A 13,361-nucleotide genomic window follows, 5' to 3' on the forward strand; every position below is an offset into this window, starting at 1 on the left:
CGGTGCAGCAGCTCCCTAAAAAAATCGTCTCGATGCACATTTTTTACTTTAAGTCACTCAGAGAGTATTTTTCTGGTCAGCAGTAATCTATGACTTCATGTGTTCCTGTGGTAGAAATACAAAGATTCCTGTTTCTCTCAGTCACTCTTCAAAATGGGAAAGACAAAGAAAACATGCCATTACCGCTGCACGATATTAGAATAAAAGTTATGATATGCAATAATATTGGGAAATGTAGCAGTAATAATACAGATTATGATGAATACAGAAATATTAAAGTCTTTCTACTTTGGAGCCACAGCAGACATGTAGCCTTAAATAACGAGTCGTTTATTCAGCTATAAAAAAACAAAATCATTCATAATTTCCATCTCAAACACGAGGCTTTAATGAAAAGGTTGTCTCTGTTTGCCAATGAAACAACTTAGCTGTAGTTTCTTATCAACTTCTCCACCACTTTACCTTCTCAAACATTTTATGTTGCATCAAACAACAAATGTCACAGAACATATTAGGCACTGACAGCCTGAATGCAGGGTGCTTAAATAATTAGCCAACACTTATTGCACTCCAGGCAGTTCTTTGCAATACGTACATTCATGATATTGTGATAACGATATATTGTGCAGCCCTACATGGCGTTCATATGAGGTGGACATGTGTTGATCCTAACAAGTCATCAAATGGTTCCTGGTCTGAAAATGTTTTTATAGTCAGAGTAAAAAGTGAAAAGGTTAAAGCAACTAGTTCAGCTAGACAAGGGCCCAGGTCAATCTCAGGATGTTTGCTTGTAGAGGAACCAAATCCAGGGAGGAGCAGACAGAAGTCAGGCAAAGGGCAAGAAAGCAACACCAAGACCAGAAAAACTGGACTTGTAGGTGACGCGCAAACACAAAATGTTTCGTAAAAACTCTGAAATAAAACAGGAGAGGCTGAACCGAGAAGCTTAACAATGATGTGATTCTAGTTCTTTAGCAAGGAGGAAAACAAACTGAGAGAAACACTCAAAAAATTCCCGGAGTTGAAACAATAACTAAACAGAGCAGGTTTGGTAAAAGCTGCAGTAGGTAACTTTTGTATAAATGTAATTTTTACATATTTATTAAAACTGTCACCATGTGCTGACAGTAAAATATGACACAGATAATCTCTGAAATAAAAATCAAGCTCTTCTGGCTCTTCCCAGTGGTTCCACTGTCATGTGCAGCAATACACAGCTCCCGGTCAGAAGCAACCAATCAGAGCCAGGATGGATGCCTGACTTCCTCCTGTAGATAGTACCAGCAGCTGGTAGCTTCTTAACATTGTCAGGCTAAGTCCACTGGTTTTCTCAAAATTCCCCACTGCAGCTTTCACAAAAACAAGACAAAAAGGAGAAAACAACTCAGAAAAATGTTTAACGCAAAGTGACTGACACAGTTCAGCCCAGACTACCAGAATAAAACAGGAACTAACGTCTACAGAAGGAAACCGTGACGGAGGAGCATAAATTAAATCAGAGTCTTAACATGAGAAAAATATAAACTTGAAGTTTTCTGAGCTCTACTGCAACCTTAAAACGAGATTAAACCAAGATGAGACTGTTCAGCAACAAATCACATCTGCTGGGGGGGCGGGGGGGGAGAAGAACCTTCTGCTAATTAAGTACGGTGGAGGATCTGTGATGCCGTGGGCCTGGTTCATCTTCCCAAAAAGCCCTGGGAGCTTTGTTAGAGACCTCTTTAAACCACAAGGACGTTTTAGATACGAGCAGCAGGATGATGATGCAGAACATAGGCTGCTTCCACACAGGACAATTCAGAGGACGGGTGATGTGTCTGCTCCAAACATCTAGAAACAACATAGGAGGAGACTAAATGCCGTCCTGCTGGCCTGAGCCAACACCGAGGCATCAACTCTATTAAAATTCTATTTGATCAGAATGTGTGGTGACAAAAATTTCTTCTGACGGTGCCAAGACGCTCTTACTACAATTACAAGAATTTTAGCTCTGCTTTTTTCTTTTAACCGTTTCCTTTGGAAAGTGTCAAGTGGTTAGTATGTTTATTTTAAAGTGTTGTGCAATTAGACTAACCTGAAATAAATAGACCAATCAGAGAGGACCTGGATAATTTTACATAAGATGTGGGAGGGTCCAGTTTTCCAGCAGAGATGGAGAATCATGCTAGATCCGCAATCACTGGATCCGGAGCAGCAATTGGCTCTCTGCACCTTACACAATGGACCCAGGGTTTCCCCCCACTGTATTATAAGCCTGGGGGGGTTGCCAGGCTTTACTCACATCCCCCATCATGCTAAGCGTAGTTTATTTTAAACGTCTCGATGTTTGAGAGCAACGTAAAACGGTCAGTTAAGTTCCGGTATAAATAACCTGAACTGAATGTTCATGGTTTGGTGTGTCTTTGCTGCAGCAGAGAAAGAAATTCTCTTGAAATTAGTGTATTTTTCCTTGATTTGAGCAGGTAAATAAGACTATTTGCCAATGGAATAAGATTTTTGCACTTAAAATGAGAACAATTTATCTCCATCATCTCATTTCAAGTGCAGGATTATATTATTTCAAAAGGTAAAATACAAATTCCTTTGGCAAAAATCTTATTTGGCTGTTAAATTCAAGGGAAATATACTAATTTCAAGAAGATTTTCCCGTTTACACCATGCAGCAGAGCAGCTTTGAGCAAAATGTGAGCTGGATCCCACAACACAACAACGACCCAAAACATACCAGAAAAATCATTAACGACAGGCTAAGAACTTCCTGGACGTAGTCAAAGCTGATTGAGATGCTGCGGAGGATCTTTAAAAGAAACGTGAGAAAAAAAACTCAAGCATCTCACAGCTGAAAGTGAGGAGCGGGGAGAACTTTCTCACACAGTATCCTAATGCTTTCACATGACTGTGGGTCACATGTCAATCAACTCAACCTCTGTGATTCGTGCAAAGCCACAGCGTGACTCCCACCAGCCTCCATCAACAGCTCGTAGTGCTCGCTAATGCATGAGGGCTACACTAAATATTTACCTGCCCCAGCGCATTAACAGACGATTAGGAAACAGGATTTACAAAATTTCAAAGTATATGGAAAAAAAACAAGATTCAGAAGTTGCAAAAAAAAACCTGTTAACTGTGACATTAACTTGTTACCTACTGAATATTTCTGACAGTATTAGATTGACAGAAAACTACAGCTTTGTCTCCTGTTCTGCTTCATGTTTGTAAAGCATAACTGTTTCAGGATCCTGCAGAGAAACGGAGTCTGTGTGCTGCCTCAGAATCCAGATTCTCTCTCAAAGCAACTCTTTCAAGTCATTTTCACATCTTCTTTTTTTTTTTTTAAGTGTGTTTGCTTAATAAAACGAGTCCTCGACTAACGCCTGCTGACGCTGAGCAAACAGCTCGCTCCTCCGTCATCCGGCCGCCTCCCTCCTGCAGCTTCCTCCTGCAGCTGAAGGGGAGGAGGATGAGAGCCGGAATCCGTCAGACTGCTGGAGATCCGCTGCTGCCTGAGCGTCCGCCGCAGCAGGAGCTCCGATGCTTCGTGTTAAAAACCCGATTTATGTTTGGCTGCTCGGCTCAGAGGAAACGGAGTATAAAACATGACAGGAACAGAACAAAAATATAAAATAACAGACTTTTACGTCTGTCGAGAATCTTCCAAGTGATTTTTTTTTTATGTTAGATTCCTTGTTCCAGTTCAAATGTTTTCTTTAAAAAAAAAAAAACAAAGTTCTAAACTTCTAAAATAAAGGAGATGTTCTCTCTCACACAGATTCCGGTCAGCAATAATGTTCTGTTAGAGTGTCTCAGATGCCAGCGGGCAACATGGTGGCTGCTGCAAATAAGCTGCAATGCCAAAAGTTTAAATAGATACTTGAATTATTTCAACAACTGGACCAAGCACGGAAAGTGCTTTTCAAAAGTATCCGTACTGTCGCAACTTTTAACCTTTATCACAAACTTCAATATATCTTATTAGGATTTTATTTCATAGACAAACACAAAGGAGTGCATAATTTTAAAATAGAATGAAAGTGACACATTTCTTTACAAACGGAACAGAAAAAATGTGTGCATTTATATCCAGCCCTTTTTACTCTCACACTCCCAAATAAAATCCAGAGCAACAAACAGCCTTAAAATGTCATTTTAATCTGAATTTAACTGCTGCTGTTGTTTCTGGACTCAGAGCTTCTTCAGAGAACATCCAGCATCATGGAGACCAGAGAACCCAGCAGGGAGGAAGTTCTGGTCCAGTTTAGAGCAGGATCAGGTTGTACAGCTACATCCAGACCTCTGATCATCATCTGGACCTAGAGAGGATGGACCACCTGCAGACCTACCAGGACATGGACGTCCACCTGGACTGTAAGGCTGGCACTAATCTGAGAAGCAGCCAGGAGGACCACGGTAGATCTGGGGTTAGAATCTGTCCACAGGACAACAGCTAGTTTCAAACGCCCCAAATCTGGTCTGTACAGAAGAAGGGAAGACGCGCTATAAGAAGTCCTGTTTGCAGTTTTCTACAAATCGTGTAGGTGACACAGCAAACGAGTGGAAGAAGGTTTCAAACATTCTCACCACCTTCACGTCCTCCCTGGTGAGACACGGTGGAGGCAGCATCATGATGGGGGCACTCTGTTCTTAAACAGGGACAGAAAGTTGGTCAGACTGTATTGGGAAGATGGAGATTCCTCTTCCAGCACAACAATCAGCCAGAGGGGTCAGCAACCTGCGGCCCCAGAGCCACATGGGCCCTCCACAGATGCTCTTAATAGTTTTAGTCAAACATTATGCAGAACAGAGCAGGACTGATTTCTACGAGTCAGTAAAAGCAGATTTATTGCAGTTTTTGGTTTAATAGCTTCATAGAAACTCCACCACAGAGTAATTAATTAGGCTGCTAACTAAATATCTGAGTAAAATGCACATTTCAACAAATCCTAACTACTAAACAAATGTCTTCTTTAACGGTTTTGGGTTTTAGGATCCTGTATGTGTTGTTGATTGTGTGCATGACAAGGAGATCTGTGGGCTTCTGTGTTGCTTCAGGGTTTCGTCAGCCTGAGATCAGAGATCAGCAGCACTAAACTCCTGCGGGAGGCCGACCAGCGTTTGGTTCTTCTGCTGCTGCAGCTCTGAGGTGTCATAACTCAGGGGCCAAAACATTTCTCTTCATCCCAGCAGAGCAACAGCTGCAGATATGAGCCTCTCATCTAACGCTGGTTAGATCGATCAGAGTCAGTTCAGGAGAACACAGTCTGTCTGCATTAAGGTTTGAAATCAAACAGTGAACTCTGGGTGACCACAGAAATGTTCAAAAGTCTGTTTGTTCAAGTAAGGCCTCAAGTCTCTAATGACAGGAATAAACATTTTCTCATCAAATCCAGAACATCTGGATTTTTGTCCTCAGACTTAAATTATGACCTGAACATTTGATAATTATGTTTTAATTATTTAGTTTGCAAACTAAACACTGCTATATGCTAATTCAGATTTGAAAGATGATAAAATGTAATATTTAGCCCTTTAGAAATATAGATATTTATGCTCTAACAAAAAAAGTAGAAAAAGATTAAAACCTGTTAATGCTGAATTTCTGCTTGTTTCTTACTGTATTGACTGAGAGCTGTTTATTTTCATTTTCTTGTTGCTTTCTAGTCTTGTTCTTTGTACTAGCCTATTTTCTGCTAGCTATGTGTTACATTATTCCCTTTGGGTTTCTTTGTATCTCTGTTCAGCCTCTTCTCAGGTTAATTAGTCTCCCTCCCTCAGCTCCCTGCTTTTACTCTGCGCCTCAGTAAGTTTCTGAATCGTCTTTTTTCTTCACTCAGTCCTTCCATTCACATTCCTGCTTCGTCCATGTTGTTCTGCCCAGTTCTCTGTCTGTGCTCCCTGCTCAGTTTTTTTTTTTTTTGTGCCTGGCAGTAAGTTTTGTATTTTTGTTAAATTTTCCCCATGCTGCTCCATAGTTCCTGTTTGCACTTTGATCGTTCGCTTAAACCAAACAACTTGACAGAAGAATACAGGGTTTTGGACCAAGATACCGGTGATTTAAACATTTAATGTCATTCCTGTTGTTTCTAATCAGCTCCTCAACATTAGCGCGCCACAAAATAATGAAAATCAGCCAAAACTGATCTCTACACCAACATTAATCATTTATTAAACAAAAGAGAGAAACAATTATGCTTTAAAACTTGATTAGTTGCTCTCCTCTCTTCTAAAATGTGTGCATTTTTATAACACCACAGTGTAGACTAAAGCCAAACTTGTTTAACATAATGTTTTGTGTTCTGATAATCTAGCGTTACCTGGTTAATTTTTATTAAAACATTTAAATATGCTTCTAACCGGGTAATTTTTCCATTTCTCCAGCTGACGCCTAACGTTACATCACAGAATTCGGGGAATGTTACATATTCAGGGTCTGAAAATGGGTTTCATGAGGCGTTTTTCTCGCCTCCGTGAAGGAGCGTCTCCTCCTCCATCTGCTCCCAGCAGACTGTGGAGGTGAAAGGTCACACTCTGCCCACCTCGCTGTCAAGAGGTGAAAGCCAGGCTGAAGAACCCGACACGCACCTCCACACATCGTCTCTTACGCAACCTGATGACTCTGTTCTGATCCCCGCTTGTTGTCACGTTGGAGCAAAGGGGTTCTGCACCATAGTGGCCCGTTCTGATGGGACCGCAGAGGACACCGATGTGGTCCTTCTGTGCTAAAAGATAAAATAATCCAGTTTTTTTAAAGACAAACTGAAAGTATCATCAAAATCCTCCAGGACTCTGAACAATCATTCCTCGTCCAAATCTCTCTTTCTTCAAACTGGACCATGAACACTGATCTTAACCAATCTGGGTTCTTCCGTGACCTCCTGGAGGAGACGTTAATCCACTCTTGGAGTAATTTTGGTAGGTGGGCCACTCCTGGCAAGGTTCATCACCGCTCCATGAGTTCTCCATCTGTGGATAATGGTTCTGTGGGTCTCTGGAGTCAAAAGGACTGAAAATGGTTTGGTTAATCTTTCCAGATGTTGGTAACTCTGACGAATTTCTTTCTTTCGGGTCGGATGTCTTGTTTTTTGAGATCTTTTAGCCTACTTCATGATGTCAAACGGGTCCCATTTAACTGGGGATGACAGTGGATCAGGAGGCAGGAGTTCGTTATGTAATCGGCGGGTTGCTGGTTTGAAACCAAACTCCGTCCGTCTCAGTTGTTGTGTCATTAGGAAAGATGCACATATGCCCCGGTTGGTTTGGAAAGCATTTCTCTCGATGAATAAAGTCATGCTTTCAAAACTGCTTTTTGTATTTACTCAGGTTAAAGTTTTAACAAAAAAGCAAAAAGAGCGTGAGGGGGGGTTAATACTTTTCTTTAGTATGCTGTGTGACTCCACTCTGGAAATAGATATGTTTAAATAACTTATTAATATTCCCATGTTCATGTGACAACGATGCTCATAATTCATCTCTAAATGAAGGAGTTTATTTCCATCCGCCTCGCTAAAGCAGCCGTTCTGACTATTCAAACCACACAGAGCTACCTCCGACAAGAAGAGCGTTAAAGAAAACCGATTTCCTTTTAAAGATTCGGAGCGAAGGTGATAAAACCCTGCAGGCTGTTCTGAAACATGCTCAGCAGATTTAGAGTGAAAAACGAGGACTGTGTGTTCAAACAGTAGCTGGATGGGTGGGTCTTTCCCCCTAAGAACACTAGAAAAGGTCTCAGTGCTCACAGTATTATCAGTCAAAGCTGCAAACTGAAAAAAAGAGAAAACTTTTAGGTGTTTTTGATCAATTAGGTCTAGCAGGTATTATTCATCAGAAGCTTGACAGGAAGTAGGGCAGAAAGAGAAAGGGAAGGCATGCAGTGTTCTGCAGTTTAGGAGGAGCTGCATCCAGAACTTTAGCTTTCATGGTTCACCTGCAGAACCCACAGTGAAGTTGATCTAATGACAAACCCTAAAAATGGGAAATATTTCTGTGCACTTATTTACAAACCAAACATGGCATTTTGAAAAACTAAACGTTTCTGGTGCAGTAATGGAAATTTGCAAAACTTCCACATTAGAGTTGAAGAAGTCCAGGATTTTAGTTTGATATTTGATTAAATACAAATTTCTACCAAATCTTCAGTAAACTGACCTGCGATCTGCTGTATCTGACCTTATCTAAGCATTAACTTTAACTCGTGGGCTGAAGTTTTGTCTAGTTTGACCAGTGAGTTTTTTTTTTTTTAAAGGGAAACTAATTGACTGGTTCAACCTCAGATCTGCTTCTCTTCACGCTGCCTTCGAAGCGCCGGCTAACCGGACACATCTAAAGAAATTCAATTTCCACATTTGAATTCGCCTCTGTGAGCAGGAAGGTGAGCCGGCGGTCTGAGTTTAATCTGAGCAGGAGGGAGAGGTGACGAAGGACAGCAGAGACAGGGAATATTCACAAGGACAGGGCTTCATCTGCTATAAAGACGGTTTACAGAATTATGACTTTTCCAGACTAAACTTTCCTGAAATCTTGGTCCTTTACGTTCAATATTAACTATAAAATGCAATCATTTACTACGACTTAATGGCACCCAGAACCAGCAGAAACCAGACACTGAAAGGATGGAAGGACAAAGGACGAATGGACAGGATGTAGGACACAAGGGAGGAAAACAGAAGAGGTGGAAGAAGGTCACAGGAAAGAAATAAGCAAACAAGGAAAGAAGGATGGAAGGATGGAAGGACTGAAAGTAGGACACCAAGAAGGCAGGAAGAAGAGCAAGGCAAGGCAAGGCAAGGTACATTTATTTATATAGCCCATTTCAGTACAAAGACAACGCAAAGTGCTTTACATTTTTAAACTATAGGAAAATAAAACAGAATAGAAGCAAGTTGGAATAAAATGTAGAAACAAAATAAAACATGGGAAAGTAGAAACTAAGAGCAAATATTAAAAACAGTTGGATTACAAAGTTGAATTAATGATGTTTCCGTCATGTCATGCTCTTAGGCCCATACATTTCATCATGAAATTAAACTTCCCACGCTGGGGAAAAGATTGGCCCTGGAAACTCTTCTTTCTCCAATCTCTTGAAGAATCAGTCAGTCGAGGCAGATGAGCTTTCACACTGAGCCTGGTTCTGGTTCTGCTGGAGGTTCTCCTCCCTGTTAAAGGGGAGTTTTCCTCTCCACTGTCGCTTCATGCATGCTCAGTATGAGGGATTGCTGCAAAACCATCAACAATGCAGACGACTGTCCACTGTGGCTCTACGCTCTTTCAGGAGGAGTGAATGCTGCTTGGAGAGACTTGATGCAACCTGCTGGGTTTCCTTAGAGAGGAAACTTTCTCACCAATATGAATAACAAACTGAACTTAGCTCATTGTTTGACCACTAGCATCAGTTAAAATAAATATACTTGACTTGGAATCTGTCTGCTTTATTTGACTAAATCTCTTTTTTTCACCTTCAGACAACGTGTTGTGAATTTGCACCATATAGATAAAAAAACTGAATTGAAATGCTGGATTCAAAACTCTTCTGGAGGACCTTTAAATAATTTATCTGTATTTTATCGTACAAAAAAATCTGAAATTACTAAAATGTTTTGCTTCGACTAAATTATGTGGCGTCTAAAACTGTTAACTTAACCCTTTATCGGGCAAGTGACTGTTTTTGGTAATTTCCACACATGTTGGTTTTCGTGCCCATCCCCCGTCTCAGTGAGTTCAAGAATCATGGAATCTTTATCCAGCCAATCAGCAAAGATCACCCTACATTATAAGTTACTTTGTTGCGCAGTTGGACTAATAAGTAGAGACCGCGGTCACGTCAAATTTCTCTATGTCTCCAAAGTCAGAAAAATTCACTTTTGCAGCTCGGTTCACTGGACATTTTCAAAGGAAACATCAAAAATAACCATGGTAAGTTGATGAAACTCATACATTTTATTGTTGAATAGTTGTGTTTAGTGTTGACATACAATTTGTTTACTGAGGACTTATTGAAATGATTGAAAATACAGCATGAAAAATGCAGGCACCATATTTGATCATATGCCCTTTTCACTAATAACTAGATTTTACTTGGTATGTCCGTTTTTGGACATATGCCCAATGCATCTAACAAACCATACTTAGTGCATTTTCTTTACAAATTAAGCAATACAACTTAGCATATTATGTTTAGGGTTGCAAAAGTTTTTTATAACACTATACAGTGATTCTGGGAAATTTAAACACTGTGTTTTTAGTTTATGAATAGTAATTATGAATGATTTTTGTCAGTTTATGATGTTATGACAGTTGATTTATTGCATATGTTTAATTTTTAGCTTCCATCAACCTTTTATGGCAAGACGAGGGAGACTGCAGTTGTGCCAGTCCACCCTGACATTAGTGATGATGATGATGATGATGATGATGATGATGATGATGATGATGATGATGACGAGGATGAAGATGATTATGATGATGATGATGATGATGATGATGACGAGGATGAAGATGATTATGTGTCAGAGCCTGACTTCGTCCCACCCACCCACAACCAGGACATTCCAGGCCCAAGCAACATGGGCCCCACCACCAAAAGGAAACGTTTGCAGCCTGCAGTGGAGGTGATCCAGGACAGTGGCAGCGACAGTTACAGTGAAGACAATGATGATGATGATAATGAGCAGCCAGCACCACAAGCCAAGAGGCCCAGCAAACCCAGTAAGTCAGCAGCCAGGCCAACAACCTGGCACAAAGTTGACCTGAACAACACAGCCCTGCCTGAGTACCAGCACTCCACCCCTGACTACATTGATGTCCCTTTTCAGTACTTTACAAGGTACTTTGACGACCAAATCATCAGGCATATCACGTACCTAACCAACTTATATGCTGCTCAGAAGGACATCAACACCACTTTCACGACCAATGAGAATGAAATACTTACTTTTGTCGCCATCCTCATCTATATGGGTATTGTGGAGCTCCCGTCTGTTGATGACTACTGGGCCATAGAGACCAGGGTCCCTCAAGTTGCCCAACTAATGTCCTCAAAGAGGTTCAGGCTGCTGAAAAGGGTTATCCACTTCAATGACAACTCCATGATCTGTGGTACCAGTGACCGCTTCTTCAAAATCCGACCACTGTTCAGATTCATAAATACTGCCTTTAGACGTGAGTCACAGACCCCAAAACAGTCTGTAGATGAAGTGATGGTTGCCTACAAAGGGAAGAAAGCTGGCAACCTGAGGCAATATATTAAAAGCAAGCCAGACAAAAGGGGTTTCAAGTTGTTTGCCAGGGCATCTGAGGATGGCTTCATACATGACATTGTGCTATACCAGGGCAAGACTACCCTGGAGGCCCATGATGTTCCCCTAAAACCTGAACAAGAAGGCTTAGGTGCAACCAGCCAGATTGTATGTCCTTGCCAGTACCATGACCTTTCCCACCACCACAGCCATCTATGCTGATAACTTTTTCACCAGCCTGGAGCAAGTGCGTTACCTCCGAGACCACAACTGTAGGTACACAGGGACCGCCAGGGACAACAGACTTGGAAAGCCTCCACTCAGGAGAATCAAGGATATGGAGAAAAAGGCTGTCACTCGTGGTACCTGTGACTACGTCACCAGTGATGATGGGATACTGGCTGTCAGGTGGAAGGGAGCTACAGAGACAAACACAGACACTTGTATTCCTCAGAGGGTTTGTTGAGCAATTCTGTTATCAGCACGTTTTTCTGTTAGCACTTTTATGTTCTGAAAGTGATGTTAAAATGTTCAAATACATTATATGTGTTTTTCCTGTATTTTATCTATGTATACGTATTGTAATTTGTTTTCCCATTTAGAGGCAATAAACCAAATTTGATCACTTCATTGGCCTTGATTTTTTTACCACTTAAGGGCAAGTTACCAAATATGGTAACTTCATTGAACTCGATTTACGACATGAAAATAATTTTTTTTTTTAAATGTAACAAATGTAATGAAGTCTTATTATGTTGTCCAATAACACTCTAAGTTTGAGTTTTTGAATTTTAAAGTATTTCATTGAGTGCCCCATGCAAATAACTGAAAAGAAAGAATAATCACTGATAAAACTGGGTGACTTAATGCTCCTTCCTCCTGTGGAAAGTTTTGGCGCCTGAGGATCACAGTTCCAGGCTGCTCTTTAATAAACACCCCAGCTTGTTTTCACCTTGTAAGTCGGTGTTGAGTTTTTCCTCTGTGAATACTGGATCTGCGGATCAGGAGGGAATCATGAAAAGCTGCTGAGCTCCTGAAGGTGAAGGAGTGAGACAAGCATAAAGAAGACACCTCGAGCAAAGTGAAACCTCATTTTCACTCACACTTTGTGACTTTGTGTAAAGTCACGGAGACAAATACGTCCTCAGAAGTCACGAGCAAAGACAGGCAACAACCTCCTTTAGAAAGAATTACCATCCAGAGGAAATGTGTGTGTCTCTGAGATGGGTCAGTCTAAGAATACCGGTCCAGTATGAAAAGTTAAGAAAAACGTCTTCATCAATCACCAGTAGCTCAAGCATCGTCCCAGTTTCACAGGAGAAGATGGCCGTAGCCTCTTCGCTCCACTTTCTGCACAATCTAAAACCTCTTCAAGGTGAAAATCTTGGACAAATAAATTCAGCAGACCTGCATGTGTTCAGATCCTCTTCTGTACTCTAGGACATCCAGTTCATATTCACATGAATTAATCTAAAGCTTTGCTCAACACTAAATAAAGTCTGCTGTACTGGAGATTACTGGTGTATATTAACACAAAGCCAAGACAGAAAAACATCTGCATTCACCTTGCTTTCAGTCAATTTGGGAACAAGCATGTTGAACCAATTTAAAGTCCATAATTCTACAGGAAGAATGATTATTTATGAATGCACAACATTACAGACAGCTGCTAATCTTCTTAGGAGTGGACGTCCCAGCAGACTCACCCCAAGGTCAAGGGGGAAGCTCAGGGAAAAGACCGAAACCCAAGAGCTCCACCTCAGACTCTACAGACCTCAGTTAGCAGGTTAAAGGTCATGGCATGGCAGTTAGAAAGAGACCAAGAACAAACATTGCTGTTTGGAGAAATCCTTTTCTCTCTACTAAAGTGTCTGGCAGGACGCCTTAGATGTCCTCAACTCTGAAGCTCAAGACGTATGGACCAGTGCACCGCAAAAAGGAAACTAAAAGTAAGTGAAATTATCTTGAAATTAGTAGATTTGCCTTTGAGCAGGTAAATAAGATGATCAGCCAATGGACTGGGTGGATTTTTGCACTTAAAATAGGAACAACTCATCTCCATCATCTTATTTCAAGTGAATATATCTAATTATCTTATATTAGGGGTAGAAACACTCATTCGATGGACAGATC

The 13,361-nt window shown here is 40.9% G+C and overlaps 1 protein-coding gene across 1 annotated transcript; it reads left to right on the forward strand.

Moving 5' to 3' along the window:
• The first annotated feature begins 10,324 nt into the window (after nt 1–10,324).
• LOC118562868 (piggyBac transposable element-derived protein 3-like) lies at nt 10,325–11,858 on the forward strand. Its single transcript, XM_036135863.1, has 2 exons — nt 10,325–10,417; nt 10,478–11,858. The coding sequence occupies exon 2, from the start codon at nt 10,557–10,559 to the stop codon at nt 11,448–11,450; it is 894 nt and encodes a 297-aa protein (XP_035991756.1). The 5' UTR covers nt 10,325–10,417; nt 10,478–10,556; the 3' UTR covers nt 11,451–11,858.
• The last annotated feature ends 1,503 nt before the right edge of the window (nt 11,859–13,361 follow it).

Source organism: Fundulus heteroclitus, chromosome 4 (genome assembly GCF_011125445.2).
Source record: "Fundulus heteroclitus isolate FHET01 chromosome 4, MU-UCD_Fhet_4.1, whole genome shotgun sequence".
In the NCBI taxonomy this organism is placed as follows: domain Eukaryota; kingdom Metazoa; phylum Chordata; class Actinopteri; order Cyprinodontiformes; family Fundulidae; genus Fundulus; species Fundulus heteroclitus.